Raw genomic sequence first — 19,267 nt, 5'->3', positions numbered from 1 at the left:
CCCCCTGACGCAGCCAGAGAACAGCCAGGGATTCAATTCATCATCCTGCCTCTGCCAAACGCTAAGGGCCTTTTCATTATCAGACCACTGAGTCCCACTGTCGGCTCCGTCAGTATAAATGTGAGTGATGGCGTGCGCGGGGTGGGTTGTGGGTGTGGATGGTGATGGAGGGGTGGGGCCGGGCCCTCGTCGTAAATGTCATCCCCATTGGACCGTTGCAGGTCCCGGCTCCAAAATAATAGGCCCTGTGACCTCTCTGTTGTCTATAATTAACCTCTAACCCCCTCCCTCCCTGCCTCGTCCTCCAATCCCCAGGCAGCCGTGATGTGGGAGATGTGTTTGCCAAGCCTCTCAAACCTCGCCGCAGATTCTCTCTGCAGGCAGGCGTAAGGCGGGGAAAGGGCGTGGGTGCAACAAAAGAAAATGGCTGCTGCTCTTGTGCTCCAGTGAATGTGTCACATGTTGGGGATGACCTCAGCTCTCCGCATCGTGAGGCCTAAATTTAAGTCTTAAGATGTGAGACAGTTTGGAGTGAGGGTCATAAATCTATACAAAATGTTTGGTTTTTGTCTGGGAAATATGTCAAAACCCAAATAAAGACTTATTTCCGAGTCCTTCACGCATTTTATCAGCGCAGAGAATATGCAGCCACAGGGCACGAGGCAGAGAAGCTCGCTCTGACAACGAGCGCTCGGCACTCCCTCTCTGTCTGTGTGTGCTTCACATGCTCTGAATGTGCATGAACTGCCGCTGTGCCGTGTCTCCGGCAGCAGGGGAGCAGCCAGGTTTGGACGGACAAGCTCGGCTGAAGACAGGAATGAGCTGGAGAACACAGGTACCTCCCCCGTGCAGGCGTGCTGACATTTGCCACAACAATGGACACAAATTGTGGCAACTGTAGGCGTCGGCTAAATAACCCCAACTCACAATAGAAAGTCAAATGATCCCTAATGGCTGGAGCTGACACCTGTACAAAATGACATTTTGAGGACACGCGCGCAGACAATTGCAGGAGAAGAATCACACGAGGAGGAAATGAGACATAGAGCTTTTCTCGGCAGGCGGGGAGGAAAGGCATCTCTCATCTTCAGGCAGTGCAAACAGAGGAGTCATTTGCGGCGCATCATTGTCTCTGCAAATTCTTCGGACTATGAGGAAGAAATGCAAATGCCCTGTTGCTGGCAGCACCACGGAAGCTATGCCAGCATGTGTGTGGCATATTGAATGATAATGACAAAGCGGGCTATATCCCCTGTGAGCAAGCCTGCGGAACAATGATTACAGATTGGCCGGTGTGTCCCTCAGCATCACAAGGGACTCTGATTCTAATGCTAATCAGAGCCGCTGCCCATTGAAATATATCTGTACTTGCAAGGCGGGAGGAAAGAAGATGGAATATCCCAGTTATGCTGTAATTGTATAATGAAGCCCTGTTTATTTTGATATTTTAGCCCACTTGATTTCATACAGTAGCTTTTGGCAGCCTTAACCTATTGCACCACCTGCTGGCCTCAGGCTGGAACCAGAGAGGTACAGGCTTGTTTTTGTTCAGGGGCACTTTGAGGCAATTATCCGCCGACGAGCTTAAAATGTTGATGCATGAGCTTGACTGTATTCTGCGTTATTCAATTTGTTATTTGAGGTAGAGAGCCGGTTAAAGGCGCTTCATCTTCCTGGTTAGTTGGATCATGCAGGCACACGCTAATCCAGTCTCAGTACACGTGGCACATCCAGTGGGATTCATCCCCGACTCAGGGTTTGCCACTCTCATCCCCCCTGCTCCATCAGCCTGCATCAGTCACACTGCCTCCCCCCACCTTTCCGCTTTGAATGTACTTTATTTTCATTCCGGGGAGAGAAACAAGAAGGAGAGCTGAGGCAAAGTGATGCTCAGCTGCACACTCAATGTAGGTTAATGGAAGGGAGGAGAGTCTGAGCTCAGGCCGGCTCTGATTGGCCGGCCGGCGACGTGCAGCTTCTCCGCAGCACAACCTGTCACTGTTAATCAGGGGCCATCTCTTAACAGCCAGCCAGGGCTATCGGAGAGGTGAGCCCATTGCTATTCAGGATGAAACAGATGATAAATCATTTGTACATAATTAGTGCTCAGCAAGGTTACAACTGACACGTATTTTCATCTTAATTAGGAGGGAAATTTGTTCCATTAATTTAATTTGGTGCGCATGAGCGGCTCTGCACCTAACTAAGTTAATCTTACACCTGTCAGGGTGGGAATGGAGTTGGGCCTCGGATTGCAGGGGAAATGGGAAAGAGTCCTCTATCAGACTGTTTCATGCACAAACCTCCAAGACAAATGGACTGTAGTGAAGCAGCAGCAGCAAATAAACCTGCAGCTTTCAACACCTACTGCAGCCTGCAGGAGGAAGCCACTGATGTGGGTGTTAACCTCCTCTCACTGTTCTTCAGTCGGCTCGGAGTTACTCTGCATGATGATGCACAGAGGAAGATAACACCTCGAAGCACATCACTCTGCTCAGGGGACAGAAAATAAGACAGTGTTGCACCTTCAGTGGTTTGCAGCCAGCCAATAAGGCATAAATGCTCCTTCATTCTAGGACAAATATTTAAGCGGATCTCACGAATGGGCATTATGGAGAAAAACATTTTCCATCACGGGGGCTGTAGACCACTCGTACCCCCAGCTCTCTGATTTACAGCCACAGCAGCCTTCGTATATTTGAGTGAGAATCACTGTCTGATCGCGTTGCAGTCCAGCGGGCAGGACTAAGTCCAAGGACTAGGTCTCTTTTCATTGCTGAAAGCTGTATGAAGCTGTAGTAATTGCAGCAAAGAGGCGGTTCGATAGAGAGGAAGGTGGAGAATGACTGATTTAGTAACTATAAGGTTTCTAATGGAATTCTCCGCTGCCTCTCGGGCACTCAAGCTGACAACCATTACCTGAACTGATGCATAGTCCATTACGGGTTCCCCCACTTTAATAGAGTGTCTATCATGTGAAATACAGAGATGTCAGGTGCCAAAGCATGCACTCTCACCCATGTGTGAAGGTTTAACCCAACTGAAATGGCTTTTCTTTGAGACACTGCTGCACGGCCTTACAAATGTATTGAAGATCAACAGAGAAAGGAAGTGGAGCACAGGCTCTGGATGCTGTACGACTCCTGACTGCGACCCCGTGCCCCCGTCAGGCAGGGCAGGAGGAACTTCCTGTCCCTGGTGCTGAATGAGGCGTGACCGGGCTGCAGCATGTCTGCAGGCCTGCTGCTCACATCATTCCTCTCAATGGCACTGACTTTCAGGCACTGACTAGCAGGATGTTGGAGCTAATTTCTGCTTCTGATTGACAGCAGGAAAAACTAGAGCAGCGTGCATAACAGAGTAGAAAATGATGCTGATATTCACCCATCAGGCCTGAAACTAATGATCATTTCTAATTAAATTATTGATTAGTCTGCTGAGCATTTTCTCCATTTATGGACTAATTGTTAGGTCCAAAAATGTCAGAAAATAGACAAAATCATAATTTCTTAAAGCCCAACATGAAGTCACGAGTTAGTCCAAAACTCAAAGATGTATTTTATTATCACATAATGTAGAGAAGCAGAAAATCTGAACGCTGAGAAACCGAAAAAGAGGAATGAAAACAAATCAATTATCAAAACAGCTGCTGATCGACCTGCTTTTGATCAATACTGTTTCAGCACAGCATTGATTCCACAGCTGGACGTCATTTCAAATGTTTTTGTGCTTCATACTCGAGTTTTAGTCTTGTAGCCAAGACAAAAATGTTTGATGTGTCTCATAAACAGCAGCAGTACAACAACTTGTCTAATAAAAATCAGCTGATTACACGTAAACAACAACACAAACATCTCAGCTTTCTGATGTACCGACGTCAAACACTTTGATCTTATTATTAATGCTGTTTCCAAACACTTTGATCTTATTATTAATGCTGTTTCCAAACACTTTGATCTTATTATTAATGCTGTTTCCTGGATTGTTTCACTTCATGCTCCCACTGTGTTCACCTACATTCCCACTGACGAAGCTTCAGCTTAAACCTTTCAGTCATATAGAAACCAGCTTGTGCATCATTCCAGATGCTGAATCTGACGTTTTAAAGAACATTTACAATTCAGCTCAACAGATTTGCCATCTTCTGTCTGCCTGAACAGCCTTTCCGCTTTAAATTAGTGGAAAATAAGAACATTTTCTCAAACTGCTTGTCTTCATATTTCTGCTTTAATACGTCTCAGAGGAAAAAACTGCACTTTTTACTCCATTTATCATTAAAGATATACTTTACAGATTCAGCTGTTAAACCTATAATGAGTGTGTCAAATACAAAATGTACTCAAACAGTACGTTGAATCACCCTTAACACAAACACCTCTACCGGTAACATGAAAATGCTGCTCAGACATGAATGCATCAACGTGAATACTTTAGAAATATACTGAAGTATACTTATACATGTAAACGCAGTCATTCTGCATGATGACTGGTTTCACTTCTGATACTCTGGAGACATTCTGCTGTTAATGCTTCTATACTTTTATTTAAATAACAATGTGAAAGCAGGACTTTCACTTGTGATGGAGTATCTTACATGATGCATGGAGGATTAGCACAGGGTTTGTGGGGTTAAAAGGTCACCTGCTCTGAACATGAGGACAACATGAAAACGCTGCATTTCTAGTAGAGGCTGGCAGGATGAGAGCAGGATGAGAGCAGGATGAGAGCAGGGTGAGAGCAGGACGAGACTTTAACACAGTGTGACGCCTTTGACTACTGGACAATAACAGCTGTTTTAATTCTACTGAGAGTGTAACTGTATCTTTAACTTCAAAGGTGAAATTTATTTCAAATATTCTCTTTAAACTTCTGTTTGATTGAAGAGATTTTAATATCAAACATACGTCATGAAAAGCTCTGGAAAAAAGAGGAGTTACAGTTTGTCAAACACATAACTTCACTTCTCTGGATTATTCTCAGGTGGACTGAAGAAACGTGATCACACAGACTGAGTGTTTGCAGACCAGCTGGTTTTTCTGGTCAGTGTTTTCTTTTCGCCACATCACTCGTGCTCCCTGCAGACACCTTCGTCTTGTCCTTCATCAGCTCCTCCCGGGTCATGGGCTCGATGATGGCGCCCAGCTGGGTCACCACCCTGGCCTTGCTGATCTTTTGAACGGTGCGCTCGGTGTTCCAGGTGCGGCCCAGCGGAGAACGGATGGTGTTCTCGAACTGCGCGTGGTTCTGGAAGGGGAAGGGCAGCGAGCTCACCTGGTGGAGGCTGAGGGAGCTGTTTCTCTCCTCTGAGATGATGATGCTGGGCAGATGCTGGTCTTTCCTGGGTGGGGGCGCTGCCGCCTTGATCCTGAACTTCTTGCGTTTGAAGCGGGACGGCTTGAGGCCCGTCCCTCCCCACTCGCCCCACCCAGGCAGCGTCAAGTCCACCACCTGTGGCTTCCCGGCGTCCTCCTGCTTCTTCTTGTCCTTGAGGAAGTCTGAGATGACGTCGTCTCCAGCGAAGGCCTCTTTAATGAGGCTCCTCTGGTCCAGCTTTTCATCCGAGTCCTCAGAGTCCTCAATGGTTGGAGCGAGCGGGACCTGGAGGACTCCTGTCTCTTTGGTGAGAACTTCTTTTAGCTCAATCCCTCGCTTTCTTTTTCTGTTTTTTCCCACCTGCTGAGTTTCAGATGGCCGGTTTTCTGCTGCTGGGGTCTGAACAGGTGCTTTATCAGCGGCTGAGTCCTCCTGACTGAGGAGCTCCATGTCCTCCAGAGTCCTGATCCGCGTCAGCCCTTCGTCCAGCTGTGGCGAGGTGTCTCTGTGGCTGCCGGCTGCTGCCGCTTCAGCGTTCTCTGCTTCAGCCTCCCTCCGGCCTTGGAGAAGACTTGTGAACTCTAAAAGCTCCTCTTCCTCTTTGTCTGAAGCATCTGGCTCCTCTGCTGCAGTTTTATTCTCCTTCATCTCCTCCTCCTCCTCATCATCATCATCATCATCATCATCCACAGATATTACAGGAACTGTGTCAGCCTCCTGCGCCCGACGCAGTTTCCTCCTGCTATCAAACTCTCTGAGGAGCACTTCCTCCTCTGCTTCTTCCTCCTCATCCTCCTCTTCCTCAGCTATACTTCTGGCTGCTCCAGGCTCGTCTGCTGTCAGATTCACAGTTATCTCTTTCTCTGCGGGATCTTCGGACAGCTTGCCTCTCATCCAGGGATTTGTCGAATCCAGTCCTTGCTCTGCATCATTAACAAAGTCAGGCAGCACTTCTACATCACCTGCCTCCTCCTCCTCCTCTTCCTCATTATTCAGCGAGGTCACCATCTTCTGGGTCAGCTCTTTGTTCACCTCCAGCTGCTGCTGCATGGCTTTGCGGGCCCCCTCGTCGTATTTGGCCATGATCGCCTTCGACTTGGCCCACTTGCCGCTGTTCTGGTGCTTGAGCGACATCCTCTCCTGCATCCTGGCGAGCTCCATCTTATTCAGCTCTTCGAGGGCGGCGGCCGGGTCCGTCTTCACCATCTCGTCGAACTGCTTCAGGAACTCTTTACGCTTGGCCTTGTTGTGCACTTTGTGGTATTTCTTGCTCTTGATCTTCCTCTCTCTGCGGGCCTTGGCCTCGTAGTAGGACTGCAGGGCCCGGGTTTTCTGCAGCTCTGCCCGGCGGATCTTGGCCTCCTCCAGGCTCATCGCCCTCATGGAGGTCTCCTCAGCAGGGGTCAGGATGGGGTCATTGATGGGCTGCTTGTTGGTGGACAGGAGAGCGAAGATCTCCTCCTCGAGCGGGGTTCGCGCCTTCCAGCCGGTCACCACCCTCTCCATGGGTTTGGGTCCGGAGGGCTCCTGGTTCAGGGGGAAGACCAGCTGCTCGGCCCTCTGGTTCTGCTTGATGATACTATTCCATTGGGTCACCTCCGTGGCTGCCTTCTGGAAGGCCACATCTCTCTGGATCCTCTCACTCTCCTGCTTGCTAAGAGGGCAGGACATGGTCGTTTTGCTCCGCTGCAGGTTCTTCAGCTGCCTCTTGGTCTTGGTCGAGACGGCGGGGGTTTTCTCCATCGTCCCGATGAGGTCCGACAGGTCGATCTTGTCGCCCTCCCCCTCGGCGTTGACAGTAAACTCGGACATCTGGACGGCCGCCTCGGACCTCTCCCCCAGACTTTTCTTCCTCTTCCCACCGAGTGAGCTGATGGCTTCCAGCAGCTTTTGGCGTTTTCGCTCATCTTCGCCGTCCTCCTCCTCCTCACTGGTGATGTTCTCATCGGCTGCTTTGAAATCTTCGTCGTCGTCGTCGTCGTACATCACTTCAGGCTTCTCGTCGCTCACATCGGAGCGCTTCTTCAAACCCTTCTTAGTCGCTTTCTTCTTAGAAACTTTGGCCATGCTGAAGTAAACACCACCGCAGTGGAGAGACCGGCCACACGTGTGCCGTCAACCGAGCCGTTGTCGTAAACCAGTCACCGCAATGTGAGCAGCACTGTCGCAAAATCCCTCCTCCTCTTTTTTTCTTCTCTCTAGTTATTGAGACGATTCAAAATACAATTTACAATAAGAATAGAATATAAGATACGTCTAATTGACAACAACCGACAACGAAAATATGAAATGTATCAACACAAACAGTGATAAATAGAGATGTGTTCAAATAAACAGGAAAAATGTACATTTATTCTTGTTTTAAACACACTTGACATACATTACAGATCATGTAATTTTATCCAAACCACGGTCGCTACAAGACAACTTAAATAATCAATAAATAAATACAGTCTAACAAAAACAGTTTGCCAGTTGGTTTGGAGTCACTCTACACTTGAATGCTTTCCAAAGAGGAACAGACGTTTGAGGAAATCTTCAGTATTACAACCCAAAAACAAGACATGTGATTCCTTTAAGTCTATCACACCAATCAATGAAACAAACTGCTACAGAAAAATGAGCCGTCTGAGAATCAGACTCAGGTGTACCTGCCAAGTAGGTTTACAACAACAAGCATGACAATAAACAGAGTAAGAGAAATGAAAAAGCAAGTATGCATAGGGCAAGTATCATTCATAAGTTAGAAAACAGAGAAATGTACAGTAAAAAATATGAAATATATGTGAAGTATCTATTAAAATGTTACAAAATTAGATTTAGAATATATCAAACTTTGTTAGAAATTTGTTTAAAAGGTAATGATACGGGTGGTGCATATGTGTATTTGTTTAGCTTTATTTTGTTATAAAATGTTTATTTATGTCTTTATTTCTTCTTCTGGACTGTTTCTTTTGCAGGTGATTTTTGTCATCTCGGGGCGCCCCCTGCTGGCTGAAAGTGCGCGTGCACGTTGTCCACATGTTTGAGCTCCTCGTGACATTGTCTGTCACAGTCTGCGGTCTCAGGTATGAGCTCGCATGTCATGAGGCCGCTTTCTGCGCGTAGCCGCATTCAAAATTAAATCAAGCTTATTAAAATCTATACATCCAGCGCGTTATTGACGATCACTGTAGGCCTGTCACATGTTACGGTCATGTGACCTGTCATCAACGCTTCCGTTCAACATGGCGGCGGCGTCTGTTTTCCACAGAGTGAGAACTGGCTCTAAAATAGGTGCCCAGTATGACCAGGAAGGCAACCTCATTCAGGTAAAGAGCATTTTACTCACATTTTTAACACCGCGACCAGACTTTTAGTGAAAAACCTACACAGAACGTTATATGCCAACAAATAGCATGGATGCTAGTTAGCTAATGGCTCAAAAAGCTAGCTTGTAGCGAGTGGATTGAAACTTTGGTGGTATTTAAACGTCTCAGTTGTGAGTTCAAGAACAGTTCAAAGAAAACAGAAGGTGGGGGAACACCGACAGTCCTTAATAACGTCGTGTCACTTCATGATAGCAGACGGAAACGTCCCCTCTGCGCTGTTTGGCGGCTACCCAGACATCAGCACCTGTGCAGCTGTGGGGGATTCAGTGTGCAGCTAGAGAGCACTTCTACGGAGATACATGATGATGATGATGCTGTGTTTGGCTCCCAGGTGGAAACTCGAGAGGATGAAGAGCAGAGCGTCAAGCTGGCAGAGATCCTGGAGCTCCTGCTGGCTGCTGGATACTTCAGAGCACGAATCAAAGGATTGTCACCTTTTGATAAGGTACACACAGTCATGTTTGTACTGGCTCCACCGTGTTCTGAGGGAAACTCGTTGATTTGTGCCTTTTTTGTAATAATAACATAATAACAATACAGGCTTCACTGTGATTAGTGAGTTCAGGAAGCTCCACACAGTAGGTGGTGCTGTTGATTTATCACAGCAGCAAACTGCCACCCTCACTCAGCTTGTTTCCTCCTGTCCCCCCTCCTCAGGTGGTCGGGGGTATGACCTGGTGCATCACCACATGTAACTTTGACATCGACGTTGATCTTCTGTTCCAAGAAAACTCAACCATTGGTCAGAAAATGTAAGTGTTTGTTGAGCTGGCTGATTGTTCCCGAAGACCCGTCAGCACTGTGATTTTGACCTGTGGTGAAATCTGTATCATCAACCTCATACAGTGTTTCTAGATTGTACTGTGGCTACAGGCCGTGGGCTAAGGTTAGACCTGACCCTAGGCCTAACCCTTACCCTGTGATCTACATGTCAGATTTATGTCAAACCTGGATTCATCCCAGCTGCATAAAAGTCAGCTGATTCAGTCTAGACTTTGTGTGTGAGACTGAATTTTACAGCAGCCTGATCAAGTATCTGGCAGGAGAAAAGGGATTTTATCATTTATCATCTTTTTTTTTACTGGATTCAGTTTCATCACCAGTGGACTCTCAGAGTTTGTTAGTTTTATTAGTTGCTGAAGAAACATAACGAGCAGAAAAGGCTTCAGTCATTGTGACTCCAGAGGCCAACGTAAATCTTAAATTTAGATAGTTGAGACAAGTTAGTCCATCTTTTTTACTGGTTATAAATATAGAAAAGAACGATTCAGTCACCGATGAGTGTTTTCTTTCTCTTTGCAGAGCTCTAACAGAGAAAATAGTGTCTGTGCTTCCGAAGATGAAGTGTCCTCATCGCCTGGAGCCCCATCAAATCCAAGGGCTGGATTTTATCCACATTTTCCCAGTGATACAGGTGAGACAATTCATCCTGAACACAGATGCACCCTGTATTAATGTTCACCATCAACAGTGGCCTTTGCATAGAGAGTTTAAAAATAGTACCTTAATACCTTGTTTTTCGCGGGCGTTACGTTCCAAAAAGAACCCGTGATAGGCAAAATCCATGAAGTAGAAACCTTTATTTTATTTTTTTTTACAATTATTGTACAATTAAATACTCTATTATACATTGAAAAGAAAGAACAAACCATTTTACAGGCTCAAGCATTTGTTTCACAAATAAAAGTACTTTAGAAATGTTTTTTTTTAACAAATAACTTCTGTACTGTGCTGTCAAATAATAATTTTAATCATCGATGTGAACAGAAGGCTTCAAATTGCGGAGATTAGCACCGCCCACCGCGACCCGAGTAATTGGATTAAAAGGGAGAAAATTAAAAATGATTATGAAAAACATACAAAGTACAGTCGGACAAATAGTGACTCAGGTGTATTTCACTGCTCTTCAGACTGAGCCACTGCATCCTGACTCCGCTCTGCAGTGTTTTCCTCTTTTGAAGCTCGCGGTGCAGGTGTGTTTGTTCGGGAGAAGAACACAGTGATAGGCAAAACTCGAAGTTGCAAGGGAATTTGCACGTACGTAATGTAAATTTGGCGAGCTGTTTTACGTACGTGTTCATATTAAACTGCAATGTTATTGACGCACAGGTAGAGAAGAAGCGGAGTGACTTTTTAGCCAATCAGAATGCAGAACACAATGCACGATGCAAATCTGTGAAGTAGCGAAACCGTGAAAAGTAAACCGCGTTATAGCGAGGGATCACTGTAATGATAAAGGCATTTCCTTGTGTAATTTGTCTTCAGAGTAGTTTTTCCTCCGTCTGTCTGTCCGGTTCATTTGAATGAAATTTGCATCGGCTGAAAAAGATTTTGCTCGTGATCCGGATCTGTGATTTCCACCTGAACCTACTGCAGCACCGGCTCATGAATGTGTTCACATGTTGTTGTGTCTCCTGCCAGTGGCTTGTGAAGAGAGCCATAGAAACCAGGGAGGAGATGGGCGACTATGTGAGGGCCTACTCCATCTCTCAGTTCCAGAAGACCCACAGCCTCCCAGAGGTAACAGCACCAGGGCGTCGTCGTCGTGTTTGGTGGAGTGACGTCCAGATGATGGAGAAGCTCTGACGCACACGGCTCATGAATGTTGACAGCAGCTATTTGAACGTCCATGCAGTTAGCTGGTCTGAACACTCGTTGGAACAAAGTTTACAGGCTTGTTTCTGCCACCGAAAGAAAAAAGATGAAAGTGATGATTCAAAAGTCACAAAATTATGAGCTAAGCCAGGGTATTGACTTTCTAAGTCAAAATACTGTGATACAAAGACAGTCTGAAATACTAAAAGTTACCAGACAGTGAAAATTGTGACGTATTTCCCCTCCGAGTATTTTTATCTTCGTTGTTCCTCACCTTTAATCCATTTTTTCCTTCCCTGTGGAAATGGATTTCCATATCAGTAAGTTAGACAAGCAGAAAAACAGCCAAGTTCATCATGATGAGCTGAAGCAGGAGAGTCAGACAGCAGATCTGCAGAAACGGCCTGTGTGTGGTGGTGCTGTCTGACCCTGTTCGGTGGTCTCACGTGTAAACTGAAACGCTGTTTGGCTGTTTTTACGAAGCGTCCTCTTGATAAGAGGAGGAAGTGTTGACATGTGCTGTGAAACCCTGTGGTCCAGGATGAAGAGTTTCTCCAGAGGAAAGACAAGGCTGTGAGAGCGGTCCTGGACGTGTTGGTGAGTTTTTACACCAGTTTAATCTCTAACAAAGTAAAAGTAAGATTTTTATACGTTCAACAACAGTAAGAACAAGCAGTTTTCTATGTTTTCCAGCTGTGTTTTTATAGAGAACATAGAATATAGAATAAATTCTTGTGAACATGAGTAAACGCTGGTGTTTTCTCAGGAGGTGTACAAACCCCAGAGGAAGTACAGGAGGCAGAAGGATGCAGGGGAGCTGCTGGATGAGGAGTCCAGGGTTCACTCCACTCTGCTGGAATACGGCAGGTGAGGCTTCGCTCCGGATGAGAGTCACCTTAAACACCGACCGGTCAGCCATTTTCATCTCCACGTGTCATGAACGTAAACACGGCCCCTCGGTGGATGAATATCGTCAGGCTGGAAGCTGTGACCTTTAACCCTCCGAGTCCAGGCTCACTCTTTAAGCTTGTGCACAAACTGATTGGTCTGTCTCGCCGTCAGTCATCATATCAGTAGCCCCCGGTCCTCGTGGACAAAGCGAACGGTCACACTTGGCTGTAACCTCTCTGCATGTTTTCACGGCGACTGAGCATCAGTCTGGGTTGAGTCTTATTCTCTTGATGCAGAGTTCACTGAACAGAGATGAAATAGTTCCTCGTTGAGTCCATTAATGTGCTGCTGTAGCCTTAAATCCTCACATCTGGTCTGTCGTGTCTCATCTGTCTTGTTTTTCCACCCATCCACCTCCACCTCTGTACTAGAGTGTCAGATTTCCTGCTGTAAGTACCGTATGAAGCTTTGTTCCTCTGCGAGCTTCCACTCACAGCACCGTGTTTTGTGGTTGAACGTGTCGTTGGGAGAATGCAAACAGCTCGTACGTATTTCAGGCATGATGGATGCAAACTGCGGCGCTGCTTTTTAACGCCTTTCTTTATTTAATGGGACGTTCCTGCCCTGGGGGGAGGGGCTGGATTACGGCCGTTTGTTGTGCTGATGTGTGATAGTTGTAATGTGGCATGGTGGATTTTTGGCGGGAAACTTGTAGGTTATTTTCAGACCTTATTTATGCCACAAACTGTGTTTTTTTTGTTGTTGTGTTTCTCCTTTAGGCGATATGGTTTCAGCAAACAGTCCAATCAAGACAAGGTAGGTGTTTGAGAGATTTGGCTTTAACACAGGAACCCACAGTGGGCTGTACCGGCTCCTTCATCTTCTTCCTCCTCTCTCCCTCCTCCAGGTGGATGAGAGGAAGGCTTCGCTGGCCGGTGGCTCCCAGGCCACGCCCCCGGGCATGGCGGAGGTGCCGGAGGAAGACGCCCTGCAGGCGGCGGAGGAGGTGAGAACTTTATAGAGTGAGAGTATCACACCTGGGGGGAAGAAATACGGCGAGACGCAGCAGTGAGACGAGAAAGAGTTTATTTATTCTCTCCATATAAAACATGGAGGTAATATTTAAATTTGTAAACCATGTAAACAATGAGTTAAACACAGTTAATACAGTTTGTGTAAGGTGTGTGTGCGTGTGTGTACTTGAGTAACTGTGGTTGTTTTTCTTTCTCTGAGATGCGAATCAAAACTCTGATGACCAGCATGGCCGCCATGGTAAACGAAGAGGTGAGCAGCCTGGTTTCAGTCGTGTCTCTTCACCTGTGAGATATGATGATGCACATCGTGTGATGAAGGAAGTTTATTATGTATAATATATACATTCATATGTTCTACATGAATATTTCATTGGTTTACAGCTATAGTTCGTGTGTTTTCTATTCATCTTTTTATGTTTTCTACATGAACTCTTCTTATCCTGCTTATCTGGGCTCAAACTGCTGCCAGAGATTAATGATGTTATAATAATCTGAGCTCGGAGATGAGGGTGGTTGAATGTTGTTGTACAGCTCAGTGAAGGGCTTTGACTGGAAGGTGTGTCTGTGCAGGGGAAGCTGACGGCGAGTGCCGTGGGTCAGATAGTGGGTCTGCAGTCTGAGGAGATCAAACAGATCGCCTCTGAGTACGCCGAGAAGGTGAGCGACTGCCAGCAGGTGGCGACACCTGTTTTTGAAGACACGACACTTTTATAACTTGAATAGAAACCTGTGTGATGAGCTTTTCCTCGTTGTAACAGACTGTTTCTCGTGTGTCCCTGCAGCAGTCGGAGCTGTCGTCAGAGGAGCGTTCAGAGCGTTACGGCCCCCTGCAGCAACACCGCCGGGCGGTGGCTTCACTCCACAAACAGATCCAGCAGAAGACCAAACAGCTGGAGGAGGTCAGCGCTTTACTGTGGAGTCCACTGTGGTCCACTGTGGAGTCCACTGTGGAGTCCACTGTGGGGTCCATTGTGGTCCACTGTGGAGTCCACTGTGGGGTCCACTGTGGGGTCCATTGTGGTCCACTGTGGACCCCACTGTAGTGTCCACTGTAGTCCACTGTGGGGTCCACTGTAGTGTCCATTGTGGTCCACTGTGGGGTCAAAAATGTAAAATGTAAAATGTAAACATGTGAAAGTTGTATTTATTCATTTGTTCCTGTGAACTGCAGTACACGTGTAGAACATGTAGAGGACCTCTCACAGAGTACACAATACATGCAGTACTTCCACACATTCATTTACCTGGTAGGACACAAAATGGACCCATTTAAAGCACCTTAATTAGTACTGAGCCAGGTGAATGATTGTAAGGAGTCCTGTGATTTGCTGCAGTGATCAGAGAGTTTCATGACTATCACTGACGAGTATTTATATTTTCTTTTGACAGCTACAAGCCAAACACACAGAGGTGAAAACAGGCTGTGACGAGGCCAAGAGGAAGCTGGCGGAGGTAAGACGAGGCCTGGACACCATCTGAGCTCAGCGTGGAGACTTTTTTGGACATTTTGGTAGCTGATGTTTGTTGTTATAGATTCAGATTTCTGTGTGTCTTCACAGGCGACAGAGCGCTCAGAGAAGCTGGACAAAGAGCTGAAGTCTTTCGAGGAGATGGAGGAGCAGGCCGACAGCAGGTGAGCGGAGGAGAAATCATCTCTGACCCCTTTTAATCCTCCCTCTGTGGTTTGTGTTTGTTTCCTCCGTCACCTCCAAAGCTGCCTGCTGCTCTTCAGATCTGTTAACGAACACTTCGGTCATTTAGCTGTCGATATAACTGACTTCTAACTATCTATAAGTGAACTGTGAGAATGATCCATGGATTTATTGAGGACACTTTGTTTGATTTTCTTGATTTGATCAGCTCTCTGATCAAAGCCCCACAGGTCTGTGCACACAGTTCACATAAAGCACTGTGAATAAATAATGTCGAGCACTCGTGACCTCTTTGATTACATTCAAAAGAAATGTGTAGTCGCTGAAGTTCAGTGGTGACTCAGTGTCTTTCTTTTCATAAAGAGCCTTTTATTGACCTCTTGTGGCAGCTCAGAGGAACTGCAGCTACTCTGTGGCGCCACAACACATTAAAATAATCCTGAACCTGTCTGATTTCAGCTGTCTGTTACGCTGACGCCTTTTTCCGCTCAGACAGACGAGACTCGAATGTTTGTATCGTTCATGACGGCAGAGACGAAGTGTTGGGTGATGTTTGGCAGCCGGTGAGACGTGATGGTAGCAAAGACTTTCACAGGCTGCACAACTGAAGGATTTTAAAACTTATTTTGCCATCAAAGACTTAATGAATGCCTTCATGAGCTGGAGGGACGCTCGCCTTCCTCTTCTCACACTGATCTACTGATGCATCACTGAGCGTTGCCATGGAGACACACCTGGAATAACAGGACGGGAAGTTTAATTGCTGATGTGCTCACATGCTGCATAAATAAGCGTTTTGCTGGATATTTATTTATTCACCATTCGGTGAGATGAAGGTTTTAGAGGCTGCTGGTCTGATTATCACTGTGTCTGTTGTCAGGTTTCTTTAAGCTCTTCTGCTCCAGTGAGAGTAGACTGATCTGATCTGATCTCCTCAGCAACTTCAAACTGTCTCTTTAACTGTTTCATAGTTTATTAAATGCATTTTGTGCATAAAAGATGGTGATTGAGATACGTGCAGAGGAGGGACATTAAGCCTTTGTTAAGCTTTGAAGGGTGGAGGATGTTTAAATCAGGAAATCCAGATGTGAGTAAAGCTCTGCTCTGACCGATGGACGGGTTATCTGACGGTGTGTTGCTCTGTTGAACAGCCTGCTGGAGAAGCTGAGGGCTCTGGTGACGATGAACGAGAACCTGAAGCAGCAGGAGCAGGAGTTCCGCTCCCACTGCAGAGTGAGTACACCAGCCCCCCCTGCTGGTGCTGCTGGGTGTGACAGGAAACGCCGCTGATGTTCTCCACTGCTCTTCATGCTTTTACTGTGTGACACCGTGTGTGTGTGTGTGTGTGTGTCCAGGAGGAGATGGTCCGTCTGCAGCAGAACATTGAGGAGTTGAAGACGGAGTCAGGACAGGATACGGAGGAGGTGGAGGTACTCGTCCACTCAGATTTCTATTCTGCATTCGCCACCCGGCACGTCTCACATCTCAGCAGCGATTCATGAAGACGGAGAGAAAAATCCGTCCAATGAAATTTTTGTTTGTTTGAAGTCGTTCTGTCTGTCTTCTCAGGAGAGGAACCAGCTGATAGACAAACAGTACAACACAGACAGAGAGAAACTGCAGAAGATCCGCCTGCTCATGGTAACCGCTTCACACAACACTAGATTAGATGCAGCTGCAGTCATCGCCGTGGGCGATGTAGGTCACAGCTGCAGATAACTGAGCGCAGATAAGAAGAGACGAGTCGAGAAGATCCGACAAATCAGCAGCCTGTTCGCGCTCCTGCTTTGTTTGCAGCCTCACTGGTTATTCTCAGTATCACGTGGAAACATTAACATCAGTGAGTTCATGCCTTTGTGTTGTTCTCTGCTTTATATCTGACAGGTTGTATCATCCATCTTTCTCTGTATTTTTGGGTTTGGGGGGTTCTGCTGTTTGGGTGCGTCCGCTGCCGTTTGTTAGGCCTGAACAGAATTAGATTTGCGTGTCATGTGCCGCTCAGTAGTGAACGTAAATGTGAAAAGCTGCAGAGCTCCAGATGAAAGCTCTGCTCTGTTCAGGCTCGGAGGAACCGTGAGATCGCCATCATGCAGAGGAAGATCGACGAGGTGCCGACCCGGGCCGAGCTGACCCAGTACCAGAAGAGGTTCATCGAACTCTACAGCCAAGGTGCGTCTCGAGTGCTCAGAAAAGATTCTTTAAGAGTGAATGACGGCGCTGAATGTCTCCAAAGATATTAAATCTCTGCCGACTCTTCCTTTTAGTTTCTGCGACACACAAAGAGACCAAACAGTTCTTCACTCTGTACAACACGTTAGACGACAAGAAGGTTTATCTGGAGAAGGAGGTCAGTACCCGCAGCTGGTGGCAGCACGGGAAGCCACGTGATGCCACGTTCAGGTGCACACAAATATACCTTCTTCATGTTAATGACAGGAATGTGCTTTGACGTCTGCAGGTGAATCTGCTGAATTCCATTCACGATAACTTCCAGCAGTAAGTATGAACTCTTTCGTCTTGTAAATGAAGCTGCGGTGGTGCCGCAGAGCGGAGACTACAGGTGAATAAACTGCTGCGCTGTCCTTCAGGGCCATGGCGTCGTCAGCAGCCAAGGACCAGTTCCTCAGACAGATGGAGCAAATCGTGGAGGGAATCAAACAGAGTCGCATCAAGGTGAGTCTCTCTTTAACATCATTCTCACAACACGCGAGCAGTCAGACGCATAGAAATTACCCAGAGTTCCTTGAGTGTTTGAACACGAGCTGCCGCACTTCCTGGCCGTCTGCTCTTCCAGATGGAGAAGAAGAAGCAGGAGAACAAAATGAGGCGCGATCAGCTGAACGACGAGTACCTGGAGCTGCTCGACAAGCAGAGGCTTTACTTCAAAACCGTCAAGGACTTTAAAGAGGTGAGAGAATCAGCGCTTCGTTAGCTCCTAATCAACTAAAGAGAGACTCGTTAGTGAGCAGCTGAGAGGCACGCTCTTCAAACAACAACCCAGTGAATAAAAGAAGAGTGCAACCAACCAGGCGATGCGTTTAGAGCTATTGATTCATTTGTTGATAGAAATGTGGTGGAGAAAATGTGAAAACACGTCGTTATAACACAGACTGCAGCCTCCACAGTGACCATGAACTCCTCTCTGAAACGCTTCAATAGAAACATTAAAGCTGCAGCACTGTAGCGTCAGCCTGCACTGGTGTTAGCTAGGTGCACCGAATAGCCTGCATGATAAGTATGTACAGACTAGTTTTACACAAATATCTGCAGTGACATGTTCAAAGACATTGGAAAAAGTTGGGAAAAGTCTCATTCCTGTATTTTATAAAACAGTTTAGATCCTGAACAAACTGTTTCTTTAGACCGATATTGATATTTGAGATTTTAAAACTCTGATGAACGTGAAACTCCTGATACTCGTTTCAGCATCAACGTGTAACGAGAACAAACATCAGAATGAAGTGAGACATTTCACAGTAACGGTCCGCAGTCAGAGCTTTCTGCAGCTCGACCGGTGAAAAATATTCACATCAGTGCAGAAACCGTCGCGTTTATTGGTCAGCAGACATTAAAAGTAAAGCATCGTTTCATTAACTGATCATAAAACTTCATGAATGACTGAAGCTGAGCCGTTTTTGTCTGCAGGAGTGTCGGAAGAACGAGATGCTTCTGTCCAAGCTGAGAGCTAAAGGAGCCTCGTAGCTCCGACTGTTGGTAAACTGCTCGTGATGTCAATGAAATGTGTAATGAGTGCGAGCTAAACTGATCACAGATCAGCTGTACGTTTTTTTTTTCCCACATGTTTCATCATTCTTCTTCTTCGTGGCTCATAAATGCTGAGTTTCATCTAAGAAGACGTTAACTGTCTTCGCATGTGCCAAACAGTCCACAGGACAACAGAAATGCCTTCAAACAGTCTCTGAGAAATCATGTGTTCAATATGTGACCAGTCTAATCATAACTAACACGGACTGAAGCTGCACGAAGAGGAGACAGGAAGCATCGTGTGCTGTGACAGGACTTCGTGGCTTTTTGTGTGGACCTTAAAGAAGCTAAATGTCAGATAGGAAGCGCTCTGTCAGACTCTGCTGATTGAAGACTGCCGACTATCAGAAGTCACATGATGAATCATCCTGCGTGTCACCAAACATCTGCCCCCCCCCCCTCAGCGTCCACGCTTCACAGCAGCGGACACACGGTTTGATGAATGTCTTTGAAAAGGATGTGTTCCACCTTTTATCTCACAAACGTGTCCATGAGACGAATAAATATACATGCAGATGTTCAAATTTCCATCTTTTAACATGTAAAAGAGAAACTGTAACTTTAAATGTTGCACATGTGCTCATACGAATGAAAAGTTGAGTTCATTAGAAATAAAACGCATTCTCATCCTTCAGCTCGGTGCACT

General features: G+C 46.3%; 2 protein-coding genes across 3 annotated transcripts; one reads left to right on the top strand and one right to left on the bottom strand.

Annotated features, from left to right (window-relative positions):
- Positions 1-3,538: 3,538 nt before the first annotated feature.
- si:dkey-251i10.3 (uncharacterized protein LOC553498 homolog) lies at positions 3,539-7,417 on the bottom strand. Its single transcript, XM_041950704.1, has one exon. The coding sequence runs from the start codon at positions 7,378-7,380 to the stop codon at positions 5,041-5,043; it is 2,340 nt and encodes a 779-aa protein (XP_041806638.1). The 5' UTR covers positions 7,381-7,417; the 3' UTR covers positions 3,539-5,040.
- Positions 7,418-8,508: 1,091 nt separating this feature from the next.
- On the top strand, positions 8,509-19,255 carry ccdc93 (coiled-coil domain containing 93). Of its 2 annotated transcripts, none has more exons than XM_041950485.1 (23): positions 8,509-8,624; positions 9,016-9,129; positions 9,342-9,436; positions 9,987-10,098; positions 11,106-11,204; positions 11,820-11,876; positions 12,046-12,146; positions 12,950-12,986; positions 13,078-13,176; positions 13,404-13,454; positions 13,775-13,861; positions 13,990-14,103; positions 14,594-14,656; positions 14,764-14,837; positions 16,008-16,089; positions 16,212-16,286; positions 16,426-16,497; positions 16,917-17,025; positions 17,121-17,203; positions 17,315-17,352; positions 17,445-17,529; positions 17,651-17,764; positions 18,502-19,255. In XM_041950485.1, exons 1-23 carry the CDS (start codon positions 8,541-8,543, stop codon positions 18,556-18,558), a joined length of 1,902 nt encoding a protein of 633 aa, XP_041806419.1. In that variant the 5' UTR covers positions 8,509-8,540; the 3' UTR covers positions 18,559-19,255. The 2 variants fall into 2 exon arrangements, with proteins under 2 accessions (XP_041806419.1, XP_041806418.1); XM_041950484.1 differs by having other exon boundaries at positions 13,987-14,103.
- The last annotated feature ends 12 nt before the right edge of the window (positions 19,256-19,267 follow it).

Source organism: Chelmon rostratus, chromosome 13 (assembly GCF_017976325.1).
Source record: "Chelmon rostratus isolate fCheRos1 chromosome 13, fCheRos1.pri, whole genome shotgun sequence".
NCBI lineage: Eukaryota > Metazoa > Chordata > Actinopteri > Chaetodontiformes > Chaetodontidae > Chelmon > Chelmon rostratus.
The sequence above is the reverse complement of the archived record's forward strand: the minus strand, read 5'-3'. Positions and strand labels throughout refer to the sequence as shown.

What these genes read in the sequence shown, in the direction of transcription:
- ccdc93 (XM_041950484.1), top strand. Translation starts at nt 8,541, where the DNA reads ATGGCGGCGGCGTCTGTTTTCCACAGAGTGAGAACTGGCTCTAAAATA. An exon ending in AGACCCACAGCCTCCCAGAG is followed by an intron (nt 11,205 to 11,819) that starts GTAACAGCACCA and finishes CCTGTGGTCCAG; the next exon opens with GATGAAGAGTTTCTCCAGAG. An exon ending in CCGTCAAGGACTTTAAAGAG is followed by an intron (nt 17,765 to 18,501) that starts GTGAGAGAATCA and finishes TTTTGTCTGCAG; the next exon opens with GAGTGTCGGAAGAACGAGAT.
- si:dkey-251i10.3 (XM_041950704.1), bottom strand. Translation starts at nt 7,380, where the DNA reads ATGGCCAAAGTTTCTAAGAAGAAAGCGACTAAGAAGGGTTTGAAGAAG.